Source organism: Plectropomus leopardus, chromosome 6 (assembly GCF_026936395.1).
Source record: "Plectropomus leopardus strain MGB_pleo_1.0 chromosome 6, ASM2693639v1, whole genome shotgun sequence".
Classification (NCBI taxonomy): Eukaryota; Metazoa; Chordata; class Actinopteri; order Perciformes; family Serranidae; genus Plectropomus; species Plectropomus leopardus.
The window spans coordinates 427445-452677 of record NC_142181.1 but is presented as its reverse complement, the minus strand read 5'-3'; the positions used below and the strand labels follow the sequence as shown (position 1 = coordinate 452677).

Here is a 25233-nt window from a genome sequence, read left to right as displayed (position 1 = left end):
ATATTTCCACGAAATGTCCAGTGTATGTCAAACAAATGTCCAATGTATCCCCAGTGTGTGTACAGTATATCTCTAGAAAATGTCCACTATGTCCCTCGTGAATCTGTAAGAAATGTCCACAGTGTCTTTTGGTGTCTGTGGTGTTTCGGTGTGTGTTGAACTTGAACTGAGCTGCATTAGTTGGATCTAAATCTGTTGTCCGTCTGTGAGGTCAACGCTGTCACAAACTGTCCCCCGGCAGAGTGAGACAAGCTGTGTGTGTGTGTGTGTGTGTGTGTGTGTGTGTGTGTGTGTGTGTGTGTGTGTGTGTGTGTGTGTGTGTGTGTGTGTGTGTGTGTGTGTGTGTGTGTGTGTGTGTGGACTCACCATGATGATGGAGTTGGTGACGGTGGGGTTGTGGACGGACCAGGCTGCCATCAGACAGGCCATGGCCGAGAGACAGCAGGACTCTGTGCTCTGCTCACACTCATCTGATCACTGTCCACTGTCCCGCAGCAGCCCGGCCTCTTATCCCGCCCAGTAATCCACTGGCCCCGCCCACATCCCCAAAAGCCACCCCCCATGTTCTCTCTGATTGGTCTTTAACGTCAGACGGGTTTTCCCGTTTCATTGTTGGGATTTTAGTGTCCACATTTTTCTGCACTAAAGAAACGAAATCAGAGACGATAAAAATAATAAATCTAATATTTGAATCTGAATTCAGAGTTTCAACCAGTGATGCTCAACCTACGGCCCGCGGACCAAATCTGGCCCCTGGTGGCTCCCCAACCATTTTCTAATTTACACTAAAAATAAAGTGATTGACTCTGGGAATTGTTTTTGTCCTTTTAGTCCCCAGTGGAGGGTCCCCCAAACCCCCAACAGGTCCTAACTGAGACCCTAATGTCCTCAAATCTTAGAAATGTCCTCAATTCCTAGAGATGTCCTAAAATCCTAGAAATGTCCTAAAATCCTAGAGATGTCCTCAGATCCTAGAAATGTTCTCAAATCCTCTAAACATGTCTGGGGCCGTGGCGTGGGGCCCCTGGCCTCCTGTCATTTTGGAAATGTGGCCCCTAATAAGAGCCAGTTCCGTTTCCCTGACTCAGCTGATTTCTATTGTGTATTAACAGTTTAAAAATCTTAAACTTTAGTCAATAACTGAATGTCCTGCAGTAAAAAGTACAATATTTCCCTCTGAGATGTGGAGCAGTAGAAGTACTGAGTAGCAGAAAATGGAAATACTACAGTACTGGAGTAAAAATACTCAGTTTCCAGCAGTGGAGGTGAAACTCTGCTGAGTGAAACAATCACACGAAGAGAATCTAAAATGTTTCTCCTCCTCCTGTCCGTCAAACGCTCCAACATCAGACACGACACACTGTGACACAAAGGAGGAGCAGAGAGGAGGAGAGGAGGAGCAGACTCAGAGAGGAGGAGCAGAGAGGAGGAGAGGAGGAGCAGAGACTCAGAGAGGAGGAGCAGAGACTCAGAGAGGAGGAGCAGACTCAGAGAGGAGGAGCAGAGACTCAGAGAGGAGGAGCAGACTCAGCGAGGAGGAGCAGAGAGGAGGAGAGGAGGAGCAGACTCAGAGAGGAGGAGCAGAGACTCAGAGAGGAGGAGCAGAGACTCAGAGAGGAGCAGACTCAGAGAGGAGGAGCAGACTCAGAGGAGGAGCAGAGAGGAGGAGAGGAGGAGCAGACTCAGAGAGGAGGAGCAGAGACACAGAGAGGAAGAGCAGACTCAGAGAGGAGGAGCAGACTCAGAGAGGAGGAGCAGACTCAGAGAGGAGCAGACTCAGAGAGGAGGAGCAGAGAGGAGGAGAGGAGGAGCAGAGACTCAGAGAGGAGGAGCAGACTCAGAGAGGAGGAGCAGAGACTCAGAGAGGAGGAGCAGACTCAGAGAGGAGGAGCAGACTCAGAGAGGAGCAGACTCAGAGAGGAGGAGCAGAGACTGAGAGAGGAGGAGCAGACTCAGAGAGGAGCAGACTCAGAGAGGAGGAGCAGAGAGGAGGAGAGGAGGAGCAGACTCAGAGAGGAGGAGCAGAGAGGAGGAGAGGAGGAGCAGACTCAGAGAGGAGGAGCAGAGACTCAGGAGGAGCAGACTCAGAGAGGAGGAGCAGACTCAGAGAGGAGCAGACTCAGAGAGGAGCAGACTCAGAGAGGAGGAGCAGAGACTCAGAGAGGAGGAGCAGAGAGGAGGAGAGGAGGAGCAGACTCAGAGAGGAGGAGCAGAGAGGAGGAGAGGAGGAGCAGAGAGGAGGAGAGGAGGAACAGACTCAGAGAGGAGGAGCAGAGACTCAGAGAGGAGGAGCAGAGACTCAGAGAGGAGGAGTAGAGACTCAGAGAGGAGCAGAGACTCAGAGAGGAGGAGCAGAGAGGAGGAGAGGAGGAGCAGACTCAGAGAGGAGGAGCAGAGACTCAGAGAGGAGGAGCAGAGAGGAGGAGAGGAGGAGCAGACTCAGAGAGGAGGAGCAGAGAGGAGGAGAGGAGGAGCAGAGAGGAGGAGAGGAGGAACAGACTCAGAGAGGAGGAGCAGAGACTCAGAGAGGAGGAGCAGAGACTCAGAGAGGAGGAGTAGAGACTCAGAGAGGAGGAGCAGAGACTCAGAGAGGAGGAGCAGAGACTCAGAGAGGAGGAGCAGAGAGGAGGAGAGGAGGAACAGACTCAGAGAGGAGGAGCAGAGACTCAGAGAGGAGGAGCAGAGACTCAGAGAGGAGGAGCAGACTCAGAGAGGAGGAGCAGACTCAGAGAGGAGGAGCAGACTCAGAGAGGAGGAGCAGAGAGGAGGAGAGGAGGAGCAGAGAGGAGGAGAGGAGGAACAGACTCAGAGAGGAGGAGCAGAGACTCAGAGAGGAGGAGCAGAGACTCAGAGAGGAGGAGTAGAGACTCAGAGAGGAGCAGAGACTCAGAGAGGAGGAGCAGAGAGGAGGAGAGGAGGAGCAGACTCAGAGAGGAGGAGCAGAGAGGAGGAGAGGAGGAGCAGAGAGGAGGAGAGGAGGAACAGACTCAGAGAGGAGGAGCAGAGACTCAGAGAGGAGGAGCAGAGACTCAGAGAGGAGGAGCAGAGACTCAGAGAGGAGGAGCAGAGACTCAGAGAGGAGGAGCAGACTCAGAGAGGAGGAGCAGACTCAGAGAGGAGGACAGCTCCTCCTGCAGGACTAACAGCAGAAAACACACTGACCATCAGCACACTTCAACATACTAAACTTACAGCCTGAGGGCCAAACCTGGCCCCTGATAGGGCCCCTGGTGGCTCCAAACATTTTCTACTCTGTGAATAGTTTTTGACCTTTTAATCTCCATAAGGTCTCAGAGACATAAAACAGAGGAGGATCCCCCACACCCCCGACAGAGGACACAGCTGAGACACTGATGTCCTAAAATCAGAGAAATGTCCTAAAAGCTGAAAAACGTCCTAAACAGGAGAAACATCCCAAATGTCCTTAAACATGAGAAATAACCTAAAAATGTCCTAAAATGTGTAAAACATCCTAAAAACCTAGAAATGTCTTCAATCCTTGAAACATGCTAAAATCCGAAAAATGGCCTAAAATCCGAAAAATGGCCTATAACCCTAGAACAGTCTTTATATTTTAGAAAGAATAAAAAATCCCAGAAACATCCTAAAATCAGAGAGACATGTTTGGGGCCCCCTGGTCGAGGCCCCCAATCGTGGCCCCTGATCGTCCCTGGCGGTGGCCCCTGATGGTGGCCCCTGATGTATGAACTCAGTCAGGATCTCTGAAACGTTTCGGTAACAATCTCCATCTTTAATGTGAAACTCGACAGACGTTACAGAGAAAATAATAAAATAAAAAGTCACTGAAAATCAAAGTCTGGCGGACGTTCGGTCACTTCCTGCTGTAAGGCGTCAACGTCTGAGGAAACCGCGACGTCTGCGCTCAGTTCATTTAGCCGAAGTTAAAACGATAATCTGACGTTTAGGGGAACACAAACGAAACGTCAGCGAGACGGAAACAAAAATCCAAACAGTCCACGAACCTTTTTACAAACTGACGCTCAAACGTCTTTAATTCGACATCTGAAAGGAAACAAACAAACGTGTCCGTCATTACGGAGAAATGTTCTCACAACGAGGATTCACCTCGAAATAAGAACTTATTCGAAGAAATAATGAGAAACTTTACGATATAAAGTGTCTTCGCTGAGATCACTCAGAGACGGTTTTTATTTTTGGACCCTGTCTTCATGTCGAGACACGATGAGCGTTTTTATCTTAAAACACAAAGTCACTTTTTAAAGTCCAGTTACTGATTATTTTCTGCTTTCTCGTTGTTCTTCGGACGCTGAACTCATTAATTAACTCAATATTTTGGGTTATTTCGCCACAATAATGGATTATTTTTAGTTGCCGTCATGATGGTGACACGTTTGGCGTCATTTCCAGATTCTGTCACTATTTCCAGATAAGAGAGTCATTATTTAGAGATGTCAAAATGCTGAGTCACCACACCGTCCTGCTGAGTCATTATTTTAAAATAAAGTCATCTTAAAGACCTTATTAATTATTTAGATTATTGATTAATAATCAAAATAATCAGATTATTTATTATGTTTTAATTTGATTTATTTCTCGATGTTATGAGACATCGTACCGTTATTTTGAGATAAATCGTTATTTTCACATTATGTTCAAACATTAACTCTTTCAGTCGACAAATCTTCTCATTTTATTGACTTACGGGATTTTTCTTTTTTTCGTGGAAATGGACGTCCATGGTCTGCTTTAAAATCTGTCTTTTTAATAAACGAAATAAACCTGGACTCGGTCACGACTCTCCGCGCTGAAATGTTATTATGGGATGGAGCCGAGTCCGCGTTCCCATGGCTCGTTAGGCCGAAAATAAATATGAAGAGCGTAAAAAAATGATCCCATGAGCTGCTGATTTTTATCTTAAACGTCTTTATGGGCAAAAACAGCTGAAGCAGTTTTGAAAAAACAACGTCACTTTTTGTTTTTTCAACATTAAGAAGCCGGAAAAAAAAAAGTTTGAGCTAAACCGCAACGTTTCAACTTCCAGCAGACGACGAGATCGGCAGGAAAATAAGCGACCGTTAAAACCATTTTTCACACTAAACTGTTCGAAATAAAAAAGTCGGTTTTGAGGCTTCGGTCAGTTTGGTCTCGTGTTTCTCTGAATGTGAAAGACGTCGTCCTGGAGCTGGACTTGTCTTTTTCACCCTTTTTAAACATTTTATCGAGTTAATTGAGAAAGTTGTGGGCAGAAAATAGTGAGAGATGTCAAAAGAACGACGGCTGGATTAACGGTCAAATTTTCATGTCATCCTCGTGAAAACAGTGAAACGGCAAAGATAAAAAGGAGAAAGTATGAAACGCTGATTTAATATTTCATCTGCCCGTTTCAGAGGAAGTTTTTGCGTAAATGCCGTTTTCACGCTCTGAATTATTTGCTCTTCTTTTCGGACGCCAGCGTGTCGTGCAGTTTAGAAACACACTTCTCAAACTGGTCCATCGCCAGCGTCCCGTTCTCGTCGAAGAACGCCGACACGGACTTGGTGAACTCGGCCTCCCGCGAGTTCTTGGACTTCCCGTCGGAGAAGGACACTCGGAGAGTGTACTGGTCATCGAACCTGTGACACAAAGCGCACGGCGTCAGTACACACAGTCACATGACCGTCTACCAGGTAAACAACAGAAAATTCACGCTTCATTTCGCAAATTCACACAAAGATTTCTTTGAAATACAAGTTTGTTTGTTTTTATTTTACGTTTGAATACAGCGATATTTTTACTTATTGACTGTGTATTTATACATTTTCTTCAGTTTTGCAGGACGGTAAATCATCGGATTATTTCTTAACATTTTGATCTATTTTAATACAAGTTGCTGTTTTCCTTTCATATATTAATTATTATTATTATTATTGTTATTATTGTTGTTATTATTATCATTGTTTTTGTCATCTTTTTATCTGTAGCTTTTATCCCGACTCACTATGGCAGCGTTTCCCGTTTTAAATCAGAACATTTTAGAGCTTTAATTCGGTACAAAGTCTGGTTTAACCGCGCAGGTGTGTGTGCGTGCATGTGTGTTTGGTACGTGCGTGCGTGTATGTATGTGTGTGTGTGTGTGTGTGTGTGTGTGTGTGTGTGTGTGTGTGTGTCTGTTTGGTACGTGCGTGCGTGCGTGTATGTGCATGTGTATGTGTGTATGTGTGTGTGTGTGTGTGTGTGTGTGTGTGTGTGTGTGCGTGCGTGTCATAATTCACTGCATTAAATATAAACGTTCAGGACTTTTAAGCAAATTTTAAAGATCAAACATTCTCTGAAACGACCGTCGATCCTCCTCATCGGCTGTTTTTCAGCTTTTTTAAATCTATATGATTTAAAAAACGGTGACTTCAGATCAGGATCAGAGCTGAATATTCTAATATAACTTAGGGACTGTTAGTTATTTATGAGGGGGGCTTTTTTATTTTGGCTTTAGAGGAGGGGCATACAGCTTTAAATGACTTTTTGTATCTATTTCACTGCTGATATTAAAAACATGCTTGTTACCTTCAACAAAAATGTTAAAATTCTATTTTTTTTGTTATTTTTAAGGAAAAATGGTGATTTAGTTTTCTATTACTTTTTTCTCTTTAAAAACTTTTGACTATTTTTTTCTTTACATTTTTAGTGATTTTGTTTTTTTAAAAGAAAGTTACAGTTATATTTTCCTGTCAAAATATAACTGATTTTTAAAGAAAATGTATTTAAGATTGTTTTTGTGATTTCTGAGGAAAACAAAATCGAACCGTTTGAGGGAGGACGAGAGCTGCCAGACGTGATCGGGATCCATCCCCGCCGGATCCTTCTGCAGCGACACCAGGAAGATGTTTTTCTCTCTGTAGGAGGTGTAGAGCGTCAGGATGCCCATCATGATGAAGTACGTGAGGACTGTTAGGGAAACAACTCCAGAGTCAACACCATACTGAGCCCACACCACCTCAGAGACCCCTGAGTCAACACCATACTGAGCCCACACCACCTCAGAGACTCCTGAGTCAACACCCTACTGAGCCCACACCACCTCAGAGACCCCTGAGTCAACACCATACTGAGCCCACACCACCTCAGAGACCCCTGAGTCAACACCATACTGAGCCCACACCACCTCAGAGACCCCTGAGTCAACACCCTACTCAGCCCACACCACCTCAGAGACCCCTGAGTCAACACCCTACTCAGCCCACACCACCTCAGAGACCCCTGAGTCAACACCCTACTCAGCCCACACCACCTCAGAGACCCCTGAGTCAACACCCTACTGAGCCCACACCACCTCAGAGACCCCTGAGTCAACACCCTACTGAGCCCACGCCACCTCAGAGACCCCTGAGTCAACACCATACTGAGCCCACGCCACCTCAGAGACTCCTGAGTCAACACCCTACTGAGCCCACGCCACCTCAGAGACCCCTGAGTCAACACCCTACTCAGCCCACACCACCTCAGAGACTCCTGAGTCAACACCCTACTCAGCCCACACCACCTCAGAGACCCCTGAGTCAACACCCTACTCAGCCCACACCACCTCAGAGACCCCTGAGTCAACACCCTACTCAGCCCACACCACCTCAGAGACCCCTGAGTCAACACCCTACTGAGCCCACACCACCTCAGAGACCCCTGAGTCAACACCCTACTGAGCCCACACCACCTCAGAGACCCCTGAGTCAACACCATACTGAGCCCACGCCACCTCAGAGACTCCTGAGTCAACACCCTACTGAGCCCACGCCACCTCAGAGACCCCTGAGTCAACACCCTACTGAGCCCACACTACCTCAGAGACCCCTGAGTCAACACCCTACTGAGCCCACACTACCTCAGAGACTCCTGAGTCAACACCCTACTGAGCCCACACCACCTCAGAGACTCCTGAGTCAACACCCTACTGGGCCCACACTACCTCAGAGACTCCTTAGAGACCAACCCCACCCATGCAGGTTCAGAGGGCGCGTTTTCCTTAAGAAGATTGGCAATTTCTTTTTTCATTTAAATATTTTTGCAGATTTTTTAAGAAAACATGCCATTTTGTATTTCCATCATCATTTTAAAAAAAATTAAAAGAAAAAAAACCGTGGCTTTTTGGAGTGTTTAGAAATCTTAAAAGAATTTCAGCAATTTTTTATTTTTATTTTTTTCACATAAAAAATACAATTTGGCAGCAAAAATGTCTTTAAAACATTTGGGGTGAAGGCTATTTCCTTTTGTTCACATTTTTTTGAAGATTTAAAAAAAAAAAAAAAAATTCTTTAAAAGAAAATGTGGTATTTTTGAAGAAAAAAGCTATAGTTATTTATTTCTCCCAGAAAATTGTTGGTGATTTTTAAAGAAAAAAAAAGACTTTTTTGGACAATGTTTTGATGATTTTTAAAGTAAAAACATTTGCTTTTTTTCTGCTTTGAAATATCTGGCAATCAAATTTTCTTCAATTTGTTGGGAAGAAATATTTGGCAATTATTTTTCTAGAAAATTATTTGAAATTATGAAGGACAACACGTTCTTAACAAGTTAAAATGATTTAAAAATAAACATTTTTCCGATTTTTATTTTATTTATAATTTCGTAGCACATTTTAAACAAAAAAGGCCTTTTGTTCTTAAAAAATGTTTGGAGAGTTCTAAAGAAAAGTTTTGGCTATCTTTATTTTTAAATTGTGGCAATTTCTAAAGAAAATATTTGGGCTTTTTTTTTTCTTCTTAAAATTGTTTTAGCTATTTTAAAAGAAACAAAACTTTTTGCCATTTTTTTTCTTCAAAAGTGTTAAGCGACTTTTAAAGACAACATGCCCTCCAAACCATCGTTCATCACAGCCAGAAACGATAAAAACACAGACTATCATTGGATTATACCATTTCTGACGGTCCTTGAACACATCATGTGCGATTATACAGGTCTGTGAAACTAAAGTCCAGGACTTTCTAAAACTTTCAGAGCATATTTAATTTTACTAAAATCTTCCAGGCCTGGAACTGGCTATCTGCAAATTCCATGACTTTTCCAGGTTTCTCACGACCACGTGAACACCGTAAAAACCTCTGACTGACGTTTGCTCTGGAGCCGCAGCTCGTCTCAAACAAGCCTCGTTACCATGAGACCGGGTGGACTCGGGTAGACTCAGGTGGACTTCCTGTGTCCCCTATGTGGAAGGATATGAGATGACGCAGCAGGCGAGGACGGGTCTGGACTCGGGGAACGGGTGCAGGTAGTCCCAGACCAGCGCCAGCATGGCAAACAGACAGGAAATGGTGCAGATCAGCAGGCGACCGTCCACCAGCCCAAAGTTTTCCACGTAACCGTACTTCTCCAGCAGCACCTGAACGCCACACACCACCACCGATTACTGATTATTGATTATCACAAACTGTTTCACATCAGTTGACGGCCTTTCAGAATGAAAGCTGACCTTCTTGGCAGCGTCGTCCAGAGAGTTCTTCACCGCGGCTCCGTCCCATTTATCGATTTTCACCGGCTTCTCATCGATTCTCCACTGAAACACAAATATCGATTATTACTCACCGTCTCACGCTTTATGACTTTTTAATATTTATTCTCCAGCAAAACACTGAAGAAAAATGATAATCATCGGTCCAGTATCAACACGAATATATTCAGTTTTATTCTTTGATTGATTCCTGTTTTCTGAAAGTTTATCTTCATGTTTGGTGGAGGTTGGCCTATTATCAGCACAATGTGCTGAAATTTACCTGAAGTTTGTTTCAGATGGAGCTTTTCATTTTTATATAATGCTGGAAAGTTTTATAAATAATAATAAATCATATGTTTATTACACTCCAACACACCATGGTCACATGACACTGTGTCAGTGAACTCTGAGGGCAAAAAACAAACCACAAAAAAGCAAAATAATCGATCTTTAATTGTAATCAAAGTAAAATGTTCAGTTAATGTTGATATTGATTTTAGGTATGAGGCTCGGACCTTTGCTGGGAGGACCTTTTAGTACCTGGACCTCTGTGAGTTTTAGTAGAATAGGTCCTCCAGCTGGTGATGCTGTTCTACAGTATATTTGTCATGTTCAATGTCTGACAGAAAATAAATATTTAAACCTAAATGAACCTGATGATATCTTCATATCTCACTGAGGAGTCAAAGGGACCTTTAAGCTCCACAGAAATACTGATTTGATGGATATCGTGATAAATATATATATCGATATTGACTGATATGAAAAAATTGTCATGATAAGACTTTTTTCCATATCGCCCAGCCCTACCCGCAATATACCAAAATATGGTAAGTTGTACTAAAATATAAAATCTACTGAAATATATTTTTGTTTGTTGCAAATCGTCTTTGAATTTGTTGAAATTGTTTTATATTTACAGATTACACAATGATAATAAGAGCTACAACAATAATAATAATGATAGATAGGACTAATATTGTGCTTTTCTAAGCACTCAAGGATGCTTTACATGAAATGCAAAAAAATATAAAATGCATATTCAAAACACTGAAAGACGCCTGCATGAAACGGAAGAACAATTACAAACATAAATTATAAATAAAACAGTCTAACTAATACTGAAACAAATCTGCCTCCACACCGATGACGACTTAAAATGGACTTCAAATAAGAAGTTATTGATCGGTTATTGATCGGTTATTGATCGGTGAGTGTGCAGTGCCCCCCTCTTTCCGCAGCAGCAGTTTCAGATAAACCAACAGCTGTCACTGAACTGAGGCGGACTGCTGAGTCTCCATAGTAACTGAGCGGCTGAACCCTCTTAAATCTGCTGTTTTCTGAATGGGGTTTGGTGCAGCCTGCTGAGCAGCAGCTGTGTGTAACAGCTGGAAACAGAGAACTAAACGTCCGGCTGCAGTTTGAACACGCACCGATGAACAAACGCAGCAGACACAAAGCCGGCTTCGCCTCCTCATCAGCTCGGCTCCAGTTTTTATTAAAAACATTCACGTGTCCATGTTTTCATTTCAGCCTGTTAGCCGTTAGCTCAGCCGGCTAACGGCTAGCTGCAGCGGGTGACGCTAGGCGGCGCGCGCACAGACGCGGTCTCCGCTGCGTCGGTCTGAGCTCCGGGCGGAAAATAACAAACGAAAAATAAAAACTCCGCTTTTGTTTACAGCTCAACAGAAACAGTAAAAGTTTAACTGCTCACTTTCTCCAGGAGTCCACTCTTTCCGTTCCTCGCAGCAGCCATCTTCACTTCCGCTACGCACGCGGCACCTGTGACCTGGACGCTTCTGATTGGCTCTACGAGAAATTTGAACGGCCGGACACGTCATCGCGTCCGCGTGCCCGTGGCAGCGGCGTGCGCGCTCTTTGTTCCCACGCACAAATTCACTCACTCGAGTCAAATAATTTTAGTTTTGTGATTGTGATTCATAATTTAGAGGTATTTTTGAAAGTGTATGTCTGTTTTTTAATTAAATATTTACTTAATAAATTTCATAATTTATTTATTAATTGTTATATAAATTAATTAATAGTTAATAATTATTTAAATAAATAATAGTTATTTAATAATTAATACTTATTTTTAAAAAGAGTACATAATCAGTTCATAATTTAGATCATTCTGGGGTGGTCTTTTTTGTTTTAGGGTGTAAATGATCATTTTAGGTTTGGGCTTGTTTTTTTTCTATTTTCGATTTCTGTAGTTTTTTTAAAAAGATTTTTCTGCCTTGGGTACTTTTCAGTTCATTCAGTAGTTTCTTTTCCCTCTGAATATACTTAATCATTTATTCAGTAAAATCTTCAATGCAGGACTTTAACTAGTAACAGAGTATTTTTACAGAGTAGTATAAGTCCTTTTACTTCAGAAAGGATCTGAATTCTTCTACCAGCAGTAATAGTACATGTACTACATATTGCATGTATAAATACACAGAGTGAATAAATCAGTGACACTGTGTAAAGACGACAGGACGCATGTTGTCTCAGGTCTGCAGGTTTTTCTTGGTTTCAGCAGCCACAGATCTCTCTCATACAAAAAACCACTGAATTATTAACACGGTCTGCCAGACGCTCTCTGATCATTTGGCACTCAGCATCAACTCACACACACACCTGAACACACACCTGAACACACACCTGAACACACACCTGAACACACACCTGAACACGCCTGAACACTTTAGTACGACTTTATAAAATGTGCATATCACTGCTGTAGAGAGTAAAGCTCGTGTGACATCGGATAAAAAAAAAACGAAAAATACAAAAAAGCCCTTCAGAGTCTCTGAAGAGAAACACTTGAAACTCGCTCAATAACACAATAATAAAAATAATAATAATAATAATAACAATAATACTCATCTCACTCCTGCTGATGATTTCACGTTAACAGAAAGAAGGAATGTAAAACACATGATCGACAGCTGATGGAGCAAAACCGCATTCACGTTATTGATACGTACGGAAACACAATAATGCCAATGTGATATTTAAAAAAAAAAAAAAAAAAAAGACATTATGAGAAACTGACTCTAAAAGTGACTTTGTATCTCTAAATAGTCCATAGTATGAATATTACTCCCTAATAATATTACTATCTCGTTATTATTTCTGACATTCAGTCATTATTTCTGAATTACTCATTTTTATTTTGAGATATCATCAGATTAGTTTGAGCGATGTTATTATTTTCGGGATATTAGCATTTTGGAGATACGAGGGGACGAGTTAGAGTCAGGGGTTATATTTTGTCATTATTTTGAGATACTGACCATTTTTAGATGACTTTTAAGTTTGAGACACCTTTTTTTTGAAAAACTAATTCCACATTTTGAAATACACATTTCTTTGATGTACTCCGTCATTAATTTGAGATATTTTAAATATTTATATCATTTTTGAGATATCAGGACTCATTTTTTTAAGATATTACTTTTTGAGATATAATGCCATTATTTTGAGACATTGACATTTTTTTTAGTGTTGACTTTTAAGTTTGAGACATCATCTCTTTTTTTTTAGATATATGTTATCATTTTAATATTTTATCTTATTTACTCATTGTTTGGGAGAAACAAGGCCATTCATTTGAAATATGGACAAGTTTTTTTGAAATACTAATTTCTTTGATATATTACATCATTATTTTGGAAATATTAGAGAATTATTTTGAAATATTTATTCTGCTTTAGATATTACTTTTTAAGATGTCATTTTTTTGGGTAATTGCCTAATTTTTTTAGAATTAACTTATAAGTTTGTGACGCGATCTTTCTTTCTTATTCCATATTTTGAAATACTATTTTTTTAATAGGCTGATTATTTTCAGATATCAACCCAGGAGTTAGAGATATTAACTCATTATTTTGAGATGCAAATTTTTAAAATGCTATGTTATTATTTTGAGATACTGTGTTATTGTTGTGAGATAGTAACTCAAAAATGTCTGATACTTCATTCGTCATTATTTTTAGATATTATTTCTTTTTTTTAGATATTAATTTATTATTCAGGGATACTACATGATTACTTGAAATACTAATTCATTTTCTTTGATGCATATTTTTGAGATGTTTTGTTATTTTGAAATACTAACTCTAATAAGTTTGACACAGTAACTCATTATTTCTAGGAAAGGTAGGTAAAGGATATTTGATTCCATCGCACTGGCATAAATGAGCTTCCGTACTTTGACTTTATGAGATTGAGGATTAACAAACAAACATCTGGAGGCCGAAACACACGATGATCCTCACTCTGAGAACTTTATACTTACAGTCTTCTGCTCTGAAGTATTAGTACTTTTACTGAGTATTTCTTCAGTGTAGATTAATCAGCTGAGTCCTGGAGGTCCTGATCCAGAACTTTCCAGGTTAAAGCTCAGATCCAGTAATGTGAACGCGGCCGCAGACAGAAAAACACTGACGACTCTGACAGCTCCAGGTTTGACTTCTTTAGGACCCCCAGAGGCCCCTGAGGCCTCAGACCTCTGTGGCCCCTGAAGCCCCCAACCTCCAGAGGCCCCTGAAGCCTCAGACCTCTGTGGCCCCTGAAGCCTCCGACCTCCAGAGGCCCCTGAAGCCTCAGACCTCTGTGGCCCCTGAAGCCTCCAACCTCTGTGGCCCCTGAAGTCTCAGACCACCAGAGGCCCCTGAAGCCTCCGACCTCCAGAGGCCCCTGAAGTCTCAGACCTCCAGAAGCCCCCTGAAGCCTCAGACCTCTGTGGCCCCTGAAGTCTCAGACCTCCAGAGGCCCCCTGAAGCAGCCCCTGAAATTATGTAACAGCAGAGTGTGATGAAGTATGAGCGGCCTCCAGAGAGCCCGAACCAGGTGTTGAGGGTCTCTGAGTGTGCTGGGGGCCACCAGGGGCCCGACCTCAGGTGTGAGGGGTGGCATCAGGTCTGGCCCCTCCTACTGATCCGTCTGGTGAATGATTGAGTTCATTTGTCTGATTCTGGTTCAGTTTTTGGTGGTTTGCTGGTGAAAAGATCAGCAGAAACAACGTTCGGAGGAAATGTTTCAGAGTTTATAACAGGGTTCCAGGACCTTTCCAGGACCTTTCCAGGATTTTGTGGCTAATTTTAAAGGCCAAACATTCTCTGATAGCATGTTTGTCTTTTTGGTGACATTATTCATTTTGGCCTTTTTCTCTTAAAAGATTTTTGCAATTGAACGAAAATGGTGATTTTTTTTTGGCCTTTTTAGTTATTTTTTCGATTGTAACCTTTTTTCCGTTTTTTTTTTTTTTTTTTTAAGAAAAAAACTTGGCACTTTTGTACATTTTTGGCAAATTCTAAAGAAAATATTTGGGATTTTTTTTTAACTTTAAAAATGATAGAAAGAAGAAAGAAGAAAATAATTCAGCTTGTTTGTTGAATTTTGTTTGTTTTGATTTTTAAAGAAAACATTTGCTATTCATTTTTATTTAAGATTTTTGAACTGTTTCTTTCTTTAAAAAATCCCAAAATAATCCAATTTATCAGCCAGAAACTGTAAAAACTGAAATTACTGTTGGATTTTCAAATTTCCGACGGTCCTTGAACACATCATGTGTTATCATACAGGTTTGTAAAACAAAATTCCAGGACTTTTAAAAACTTTCAGGGTATATTTAGAATTCCAAAACTTTTCCAAGCCTGGAGATTGCTATTAGCAAATTCCAGGACTGTTCCAGGTTTTCCATGTCCATATGAACCCTGTTATAAGCTCTGTCCTCGCCTGTCGTGTAAAAACATTCAAACCTTTCGTCGCTTTGCATATTTAAACCTCTTCGAGTCTCTTTGTGCCAAGTCGCCGGACGACTCCTCTCTAGTGCTTCTTGTTGATTCGTCGGGATCTCCTTAAGCCACGCCTCCTGCGGTTCTGATTGGACATCCAGGACCGCAGGAAGTACTGGTCGGGGCTCCTGCGGCGGTTGGCGGTCTGGTTCTCCAGGTCGAACTGTCTCTGCAGTTTGAGGGCGAGCGTGCGGTCGCGGCGCTCCTGCCGGAGCTGGCGGATGTAGCGCTCGTCGAAGGCCTCCTGGCCGACAGAGCGGCTCCGCTTCAGGTCCGAGTCCCGCTCCGAGTCCAGGTGTTTGGTCTTCTGGTCCCGCTTCTTGCCCTTCCGTGAGGTAGACTGGTTGTGGAGGCTACTGTCGGACTCCTTCTTCGGACTCTGCGAGTCCTTTGGCACAAACTTACACGACTGGAAACCAGAGTTCTTCGTGTACGGCGAGAACGACTGTCTGCGACTAAAGAGCGCCGCTCCTGCTCCTCCTCCTCCGCTGCAGGATTCAGGAGTTGCCTCAGAGTCTGAGCTCGCTCTGAAGGCCGCCTCGCCGCTGCAGCGGATGGCAGGGACCCGGATCTTTATGGACTGTTTGTGGAAGGCGTCCGAGTCTCCAGCGGTCGGCGGCTCGAACAGCAGCCTCCTTTTGTTGGCGGGCGTCACTCCGTCTCCCGCCGCCGAGGACGGCTGGGTCTTTGCGTCGTCCCCCCCGCCGGCGGCCTTGGCGTGGAGCTCCTTGACGGGGCTCGTCAGCGTGGCCTTGGAGTTGACTTTGAGGCTCTGGCGGTCAAGCTCAATCTGCCGCCACTTCTGCAGGACGGCGGGGCTGGCCTCGTAGCTGGTGGCCTTCTGCAGGCCGCGACTCAGGTTCCTGGGCGTGGACTTGACGATGGTTGGCTCCAGCAGGCGGCCGTCCGGCAGGCGTTTGGGCGGCGTGCACGGCGAGCAGACGATGGGCTTGAAGTGGTTGAGCTCCTCGGAGATGCTGTCGTTGCTCTCTGGGCTGATGGAGCGCTCGGGGCGCGGCGGAGGGACGCCCAGAGGAGTCGACGACGAGGACACGACCGCTCGCCAGGTGAGCCTCCGGTCTGGAGCGGCGATGGGAGCGGAGACGGAACGGCTGTTCTCGGAGGACAGGAGTATCCCTGCGGTGAAACTGTGGCTGATGCCAACCTGACGAGAGAGACACAACCTGACCTCAGAACGCGTCACGGACTTTTCTCTCTTTAAAACGTTTGATGATTTTTGTAGCGATAAACAAAACATTAAAAAAAGTTTTCACTTTTTTTCTTTTCAACTTTTTGGTGATTTTCAAAGAAAAGATTTTTGCTTTTAAAAAGAGCAATTTTTTTTTTTTTTTAACTTTTTTCGAGAAAAGAATTTGGCCTTTTGAATTTTTGGTGACAACGAAGAAAACGTTTGGCCTTTTCCTTTTTTCTTGAACGTGAGTTCACACCAACATGAATCTTTGGAAGAGCGACCTTAAAGCATAAATTCTGTTACATGTTCAGCGTTTATGATGGTTGTTATGACACAGAGACACCGCAGGTCACGTGACGTACTCTGTCCACGAGCGCCGGCTGCAGGACGACCTTTGGCTTCGCTCCGCGGTCCTCCACCGGGTCGGTGCAGCTCTGACTCCTCTGAGAACCACTGAAGAAGAAGAGCGAAAACGTGCAGGTTCATACACATTTTACCAATAACTTTCCAGGATGTTTCCAGGACTTTAAAGCACATTTTAAAGACCATCACTTTCACTTCATCACTATATAACACCCTTTCAAAATAAGTATTACTTAAAAAATAATGACTGCATACAGAATTGGAACCGAATATTTAAATATCAATTAGGGAATGTTTGTTATTTATTAGAGGGGAGCAGCTGGTGAAATAATGTTTTAAGCACAAAGGAGGGATTTGTTCAATTCAAAAATAAATTTAAAAATCGCCCAAAGTTTTTTTTTTTAAAGCCAAAAATGTACGGTGACTTTTTTCTTTAAAGAAAAAAATGTCAGAACATGTCAGGGCCTCATTACCTCATAATAATAATAATAATAATAATAATAATAATAATAATAATAATGGTGGTGATAATAATAATAATAATAATAATAATAATAATAATAATAATAGTAATAATAGTAATAATAATAATGGTTATAATAATAATGGTATCAGCCCTGAGAAAGCGACATGGGTCGACCTGTACTTTGAGGACGCAGCGACTTGTGCTCACCCCGTGAAAGCTGCGCAGTTTTTGGTTTTCCTGACGAAGGCCGAAATGTTTCTGATCCTCCTGCCAACCGGCTCCTCGTTCTCCGAGTCCGACAGCACGCCCTGAAGGAGAACGCACAGAAAACGTCTCGCCGTGAATCCACAGCGAGCGTCTGAAGCAGCCGATTTCTCTGAGCTGCGCGGACTCACCGGCTCGTCATCGTCTCTGCAGTTCCTCCTCTTCGGCTCGTCTCGGTCGTCCAACGGCAGCAGCTGAAACACAAACCGGCGTCAGTCTGAGCGCACGCTGCCTTCACTGACCGCAGGACAGCTCACTCACCTTGTGTTTCCCCGGGCCCGACTGTGCGTCGCAACATTTTGGGACGTGAACAGGAGAGACAAAGAACTCTGAGGACACAAAACCGCCACAGTCACCGAATAATCAATAAATACATAAACACAGCCAAAAAAGAAAGTGCCGTTCGACAGTCACAGAACATAAAATCACATGTTGATTCACGTCTCCTGATAACACGTCTGTTCTGACACGTTTTCAACGTTTTTCTTAATATTTATCCCATTTCAACGACCGGTTTAAAGCGGTTCATCCGTACGTAACCAGAGGCCCCCGACACGTTATCAGCACCCCTCTGCCCCCATACAATTACATATACATATATGTGTACATGTACACATACAGACATGATGAAGACATACAGACATGATGAAGACATACAGACATAAAAGCATCATCAAAGCATATATTCTGGTTGTGTACCGCCCACCAGGGGGTAATCTGGATGGCTTTGTCTCTGAAATGGACATGTTACTCTCTGACATCCCTGATGATGGCACACCACTGATTGTCATGGGAGACATGAACATTCACATTGACAGTACTCTGGCAAACAACTTTCTGGCACTACTCTCCTCCTCTGCACTTGAACTAGCTCCTTCTCCTCCCACCCACAAAGCTGGTAAAGTCCTTGACTTGGTGCTGACTCGTAACTGCTCCATAGCAGATGTGACAGTTACCCCTCTACACCTGTCAGACCATTTCTTGGTAAAATTTGCAGCTGCCTTTCCGCAATTGCAGACACCCACTCAGACAATTTCCCTCCGCAGAAACCATAAGTCCCTCACAGCAGCACAGCTGTCTGATGAGGTGAGCTCTGCCATGCCTGACCACTCACACTTCTCCTCACTTTCTGTTAATGAGGCTACAGAAACACCCTGTTCCTCTCTGGCATCCTCTCTGGACAAACTCTGCCCCCTGGTGTCCAAACCAGCCAAGAAAAAACAACCAAGTCCATGGCTCTCTGAAGCTCTGAGAGAACAAAGAACTGGACTCAGGGCAGCAGAAAGAAAGTGGCGTAAATCCCAAGAACCCACTGATTTGTCCTCATACAAACAGAAATTTGCTTCCTTTACCTCTTCCTTACAGTCTGCTAAGAAAGCCTTCTATCAGAACAAGATCTGTGCTGCTACTGACTCCAGAAAACTGTTTATGGTGTTTAACTCCTTGCTTTCTCCTCCAGCTGCTCAGCCTTCCCCTACACTGACTCCAGACATGTTTGCCTCCTTTTTCACTGAAAAGGTGGCTGCAATCAGCAACCAGTTCTCTGAGCCTGACCGGCCCAGTCAGCTCAAACCCACTACTGCCGCTTCACTCTGCTCTTTTGCTCCTCTGACCGAGGATGAGGTCTCCAGACTTCTTCTGAGCTCAAAACCCACAACATGTCCTCTCGATCCAATACCCACCCGCATCCTTCAGACTAGGGCTGAAACGATTCCTCGAATAATTCGAGTAACTCGATTACAAAAAATGATCGAGGAATTTTCTCTGCCTCGAGGAATCGTTTAATTTTGCCAGCTCACAGCATGGTATTTCGCCCGGACTACTTCTAATGCGGCACAACGCACGGACGTCACGCACGTAAAAGAATAAAAAAGAGGCGGCGGATATGTTTGGTTTTAACCATGGATGAAGAGGTAACGACGAAGAAGGCGACGAAAGCGAAGAGAAAGGCACAAAGAAAAGGCAGAAAATGTCAAAAGTGTGGGAACATTTCAAGCTGGACACCGAGGCGAACACTGCTGCGTGTGTTCACTGTGAGACAGCGCTTGCATACCACAACAGTACGTCTTCAATGCTGCAGCATCTTCACCGAAGGCCCCCTGTTTACTCCGAGAGCGGAGGACCGTGATGCGAGACGAGGCAAAATGAAGTTAACGTAGCGCTAATTAATGAGATTAACGTTACTGTACCTTGCTAACATAACGTTAGCCCTGCGGAGGGCTAGGTTTCTATTAATTATGACTACTGTGGATGCGTGGCTAACGTGCCTTTCATACAGGCTTTATTTAATCTACAAACACAGCGCTGCAGAGTGATGAGGGTGGAAAATAATAACATAATAAAGCTAACTGGGTAGTTAAAAAAGGAAACCAATGGTTCATTGTTAGGTGAAATGTCTTATTGTCTCATGTATATTTATAATTGCTCTTTAACTAAACAAAAATATGTTTTATCCGATTACTCGATTAATCGATGGAATTTTCAGTAGAATACTCGATTACTAAAATATTCGATAGCTGCAGCCCTACTGCAGACCATCCTGCCCACTATCAAACCTGCAGTCACACACATTGTCAATTCCTCCCTAAAAACTGGCACTTTTCCTGCTACTTTTAAGCAAGCCCGTGTCACCCCACTGCTCAGAAAGCCTAATCTCAACCCCGCCCAGGTTGAAAACTACAGGCCAGTCTCACTTCTACCATTTCTGTCGAAAAAGCGCGCAGTATTTAACCAGGGGCCTCATGTATAAAGGGTGCGTACGCACAAAAACGTGGCGTACGCTCTTTCTCACGGCAAAGTTCAGATGTATCAAGAGTGAAATGACCGTGGAAATGTGCGGTGCCTCACGCCAACTTCATAGCTGGCGTACGCACATTTCTACAGCCGTTGATACTTTGGCGACACTTAGAGGTGATCCTGGGAAACATAAAATAAACACATGTGTAACCAATCCGTCCTCTGAATGATGACTTAATGATGTGCACATCAGAGACACATGAACAATTAACACCAGTGAACAATTAACACACACACACACACACACATACGTGTCTCCAATTACATGAGTGGATATAAAAGCGTTCGCAAAGTGGTGCAAAAAGTACCGCTGAAAACAATGGCAGCTTTAGCAGCATTAGAGGACATTGCAAATGGTGCAATTAGAAGAGAGCGTGTGTTTCGAGACAGAGACGACGTACTGGCACACGATGACGACTGGCTCATCAGCCGCTTTAGGTTCCCGAGGGCAATCCTCGTGGAACTGTGCGCAGAGCTGCGGCCGGCCTTGGAGCGCAACACAGCCAGGAGCCATGCGCTGCCTGTGCCCATACAGGTGCTGACCACACTGGGGTTCCTGGCAACCGGGGCATTTCAGAGGGAGCTGGCCGACCGATCGGGACCGTGCCGGTCGACCCTCAGCCGAGCCATGCCAGCCGTGTGGGACGGAATTATCCGCATGTCAGCCAGATATATCAAATTCCCATACCATGCAGCTGAACAGGTCAACATTAAAGCGCAATTTGCAGCGAGAGCCGGTTTTCCTAATGTAATCGGAGCTATCGACTGCACACACATTGCTATAAAAGCGCCGTTACATGATGAATTTGTATACGTGAACAGGAAACACTTTCATTCCATCAATGTACAGATCATATGTGATGCGCAAATGCAGTTAACCAACATTGCGGCGAGGTGGCCTGGTTCAATGCACGATTCACGCATTCTGAGTAACAGCATGGTTGGGAACAGATAAGCTGGCACTGTGCGCGATGGGTGGCTTCTTGGTAAGTAAATTTGTCGTGTAATTGTCCTAATATTAGTCCCTGTGATGCGCATTGAGCATGTGCGTCCCCAAATCATATCCCGTCTTCACCGCATCATTACTAGTCAGCGGTTAGCGTTAGTGACTTGCTGTGTTTTGCTGGTTAAACTACAGTTTCAGATCTTTCTAACAAGCCCCTGTTTGTCACTGTGCGCAACGTACTCATGTTAATAACCCCGTGCGTAAAGTGTGCGTAAAGACTTATCAGCCTCACCTTCTCCCCGGCGCACTTCTGCACTAATTTGCAACAATAGTGTGTGATCCGTGTAAGTGTATAAACTTAATGAATGGAAGCTTAAAATCCCGTCTTACTCATCTTTTGTTTCTTATTTTCTGATCGTGCAGAGAGGGGAATCTCAGGTGCAGGGCTTATTTAAATATGATTTGCGTATTTAAATGGGGGCGTGGACAGGGAGTGGTCGGGTACTCCAACATGTGCGCTCAATTCCACGCTGATTGGGATGTACAAAGGGAATGTGCTTGGATTCATGCGTGCGCACAGATTCATAAATCAGGATTTTTTTGTGCGTACGACGTTTTCTGGATTTGAGCGTACGCCATGTTTCAGTAGGAAATCCACGCAAGTCTTTGTACATGAGGCCCCAGGTCTCTGAACACTTGCGGAACAACAGCCTACTTGACTCCTTTCAGTCTGGCTTCAGGTGTGACCACTCCACTGAGACTGCACTCCTGTCAGTCACTGAGTCACTGAGACTGGCTCGAGCTGCTGGTCAATCCTCTGTCCTACTGCTGCTGGACCTGTCTGCTGCCTTTGACACGGTGAACCATCAAATCCTCCTCTCCACACTCTCTGAGCTCGGCATCTCAGGTTCTGTCCTATGGTGGTTCAAGTCCTACCTCACAGGCAGATCCTTCAGAGTGTCATGGCGAGGAGAGGTGTCTAGGCCACATGGCCTATCGACAGGGGTTCCTCAGGGGTCGGTGCTTGGTCCCCTACTCTTCTCTCTGTACACCACCTCACTCGGTGCAGTGATCCGCTCCCACGGTTTCTCCTACCGCTGCTATGCTGATGACACTCAGCTCTTCCTCTCCTTTCCACCTGATGACAGAACGGTCTCAGCTCGGATATCAGCGTGTCTGGCTGATATCTCCGCATGGATGAAGGAACGCCACCTTCAGCTAAATCTGTCTAAGACCGAACTCATGGTCTTTCCAGCTTGTCCATCTGTTCAGCCTCGGATCAGTGTCCAACTAGACTCGAGCCTACTTGTGCCCACAAACTCAGCAAGAAACCTTTCTCTTCACTGGCTTCCAGTGGCAGCCAGAATCAAATTCAAAGCACTTCTCTTGGCTTACAAAACAATCACAAGAACTGCTCCAGCCTACCTGGAATCCCCGATCCAGGTCTACTCTCCTTCTCGCCCACTACGCTCTGCATGCGAAAGACGCCCAGTGCTTCCAGCCCAGCACGGCTCTAAATCTCTAGCCAGACTCTTCTCTTCTGTTGTTCCCAAATGGTGGAACAAACTTCCAAACTCTGTGCGATCTGCTGAGTCCCTTTCTACTTTAAAGAGACAATGGAAAACTCAATTGTTCCGAGAACACCTCGGCACTTAACCCGACTCTTCTCCTCTTTGCCCTTCGGGGTAAATTAAGTCAGAAGGTCCAAAACCCAGCACCTAATGATTATCTAGCACTTACAAAGAAAAAAAAAAGGGGGGGGGGGGGCCTGGGGTGCGGCACTTCTTCTGCCACTAGAGGGCAATACCTGTGACCAATCACACCTGAAGCACTTTTTGCACTTACTAAGGGTTTTTTCCTTACGTCTAAATTCTTGCTTGTGTTGTGCGTCGCTTCGGATAAAAGCGTCTGCTAAATGAAATTGTAGAATTGTAGAATGATGAAGACATAAAGACATGATGAAGACAATATAGACAGGGTGAAGACATGATGAAGACATAATAAAGACAGGGTGAAGACATAAAGACATGATGAAGACATACAGACATCATTAAGACAATAAAGACAGGGTGAAGACATTAAGACATGATGAAGACAGGGTAAAGACATAAAGACAAGATGAGGTCATAATAAAGACAGGGTGAAGACATGATGAAGACATAATAAAGACAGGGTGAAGACATAAAGACATGAGGAGGACATGATGAGGACAGGGTGAGGTCCTGCAGAGTCTCAGCTCCTCCTACTGAACATGTCTGGACTCGTCCTGAACCTCAGACCTGAACTGTGTGAAATAACCCCTTTAACCTGAGTGTGTGTGTGTGTGAACAGTGTGTGTGTGTGTGTGTGTGTGTGTGTGAACGGTATGTGCGTGTGTGTGTGTGTGTGAACGGTGTGTGTGTGTGTGTGTAAACGGTATGTGCGTGTGTGTGTGTGTGTGTGTGTGTGTGTGTGTGTGCACGGTGTGTGTGTGTGTGTGTGTGTGTGTGTGTGTGTGTGTGTGTGTGTGTGTGTGAACGGTGTGTGTGTGTGTGTGAACGGTGTGTGTGTGTGTGTGTGTGTGTGTATGTGTGTGTGTAAACGGTATGTGCGTGTGCGTGTGTGTGTGTGTGTTTACTGTCATTCATTTCTGTCTGACTGGATGAACTTTCATTCTCCGTCAGATTAAATCGCGTTTGAGTTTTTGGAGACTAAATGTAATTTGGCTAAAGTCTGTTAAAGTTAACATGAAGTTAGAGTGAGCTCCGCCTCTCTGGGTCTCCCGCCGGCTGCTTTGAGAACAAACAGCCGACGGCGGGGCTCACTCAGCGGCTGTAAACACACCGACCTCTCCGGCTGTCGCAGTCCCTCCTGCCCGGCCTGCTGCAGCTCCTCTCGGGGTCACTCCTCCTCCGGAGCCGCTCTCCGCACGGCGGACAGGCCGGGCCGCCGCCGGGCTGCCCTTCCGAGCACGCCGAGCACCTCTTCGCCTCGTTCTCCGACGGGCCGGACCCGGACCCGGACCCCGCTCCGGGCCCGGAGCCGGAGCCGGAGCGGTGCCTGCCGGCGGCGGCGCTGGCCGGTGAGCCCGGCCGTTCGGCGGACCCTGCGGTCGCCATCTTCCCTGGTGATCTTCTCTCTCCGCTCTCACAACAAACCCCGCCCTCCGCCGCCGGAACAGCGCGAGCCAGCAAACACTGGACGCGCGTGCAGCCCGCCAACCGCGGAGCTGCAGCCCTTCAAAATAAAACGTTTATATATATATTTCTTAGGGCCGTCAAACGATCGATACGTTGAATCTCGATCAATTACAGAATTTCAACAGTTAACCCGAATTAATCGCATTTTAAATCACGTTTTAATTCCATTATTTTGCAGTTTGCAAGTCCATATTGCCAGGGTAAGGCAGTTCTTAACAACAACAATAATTATTATTATAATTATTATACATTTTATTTGCAGAGCGCTTCTCAAGGTACTTACAGACACTTTAAGTGTTAAAAAAGGTCAAACAACAGGAAACACTATCATATGTCTGAGTGGGCACATCTGTGAAGAGACACACACATTTTCTGAGAAAATGCCCAATGAGTTTTATTTATATTTATCATAATTATGTATTTAAAGTCAGTCACAGAATGATTTATATTTCTTCAGTTTTTTTCCCAGTCAATTTCGTTGTTTTTTTTTTAAATATTTTTTTTAAATGATTTTTGTATTTTTTTTATTGTGATTCCTTGTTAGTTTACTCATCGCATGTTTTTGAAACATATCAAGCCAGTTTGCTCGGGGTTCAAAGGGTTAACGGTTTCATGGATTCACATTTCTGAAAATTGGGACGAACACACCTGAGTTTTATTGTGAAAGGGTTTGTTTTCAGCGGCAGCAGAGTGCAGCGCCGGAACCGGAAACAGATCTCACCGTCGAGGAAGAAAGGGGAGGAATAACAACAATGGCGGCGCTGTAGAGGAGAAGCCGAGAGAGCTCGGACAGGTAACA

The 25233-nt window shown here is 44.3% G+C and overlaps 3 protein-coding genes across 4 annotated transcripts in view; all 3 read right to left on the bottom strand.

Annotated features, from left to right (window-relative positions):
- abcg1 (ATP binding cassette subfamily G member 1) overlaps positions 1-524 on the bottom strand; it is a 28525-nt gene extending 28001 nt beyond the window's left edge. Inside the window, exon 1 of the mRNA XM_088078404.1 lies at positions 367-524. Coding sequence (XP_087934530.1) covers positions 367-429 — 63 coding nt within the window. The 5' untranslated portion in view covers positions 430-524. The remainder of the gene's footprint in view (positions 1-366) is intronic.
- Positions 525-3730: 3206 nt separating this feature from the next.
- Positions 3731-11273, bottom strand: spcs2 (signal peptidase complex subunit 2). The gene is made up of 5 exons (XM_088078403.1): positions 11154-11273; positions 9419-9502; positions 9169-9328; positions 6762-6897; positions 3731-5594 (listed from the first exon to the last, which is right to left on the bottom strand). The coding sequence occupies exons 1-5, from the start codon at positions 11193-11195 to the stop codon at positions 5408-5410; spliced, it is 609 nt and encodes a 202-aa protein (XP_087934529.1). The 5' UTR covers positions 11196-11273; the 3' UTR covers positions 3731-5407.
- Positions 11274-11929: 656 nt separating this feature from the next.
- Positions 11930-24392, bottom strand: rnf169 (ring finger protein 169). 2 transcript variants are annotated; one of them, XR_015776742.1, is made up of 7 exons: positions 24083-24392; positions 17775-17842; positions 17645-17707; positions 17457-17557; positions 16783-16873; positions 14170-16393; positions 11930-14116 (listed from the first exon to the last, which is right to left on the bottom strand). XR_015776742.1 is itself a non-coding variant. In XM_088078402.1 (6 exons), the coding sequence occupies exons 1-6, from the start codon at positions 24351-24353 to the stop codon at positions 15260-15262; spliced, it is 1728 nt and encodes a 575-aa protein (XP_087934528.1). In that variant the 5' UTR covers positions 24354-24392; the 3' UTR covers positions 11930-15259. The 2 variants fall into 2 exon arrangements, 1 of the variants encoding a protein (XP_087934528.1); XM_088078402.1 differs by having other exon boundaries at positions 11930-16393.
- Positions 24393-25233: the final 841 nt, after the last annotated feature.

Coding starts and splice junctions, on each gene's coding strand:
- spcs2 (XM_088078403.1), bottom strand. CDS start 11,195: ATGGCTGCTGCGAGGAACGGAAAGAGTGGACTCCTGGAGAAA. Junction 9,503..11,153: donor AGAGTGGACTCCTGGAGAAA/GTGAGCAGTTAA, acceptor TTTGTGTTTCAG/TGGAGAATCGATGAGAAGCC. Junction 5,595..6,761: donor CTCTCGTCCTCCCTCAAACG/GTTCGATTTTGT, acceptor TTTGTGTCACAG/GTTCGATGACCAGTACACTC.
- rnf169 (XM_088078402.1), bottom strand. CDS start 24,353: ATGGCGACCGCAGGGTCCGCCGAACGGCCGGGCTCACCGGCCAGCGCC. Junction 17,708..17,774: donor CGGGCCCGGGGAAACACAAG/GTGAGTGAGCTG, acceptor TTTGTGTTTCAG/CTGCTGCCGTTGGACGACCG. Junction 16,874..17,456: donor AACTGCGCAGCTTTCACGGG/GTGAGCACAAGT, acceptor CTTCTTCTTCAG/TGGTTCTCAGAGGAGTCAGA.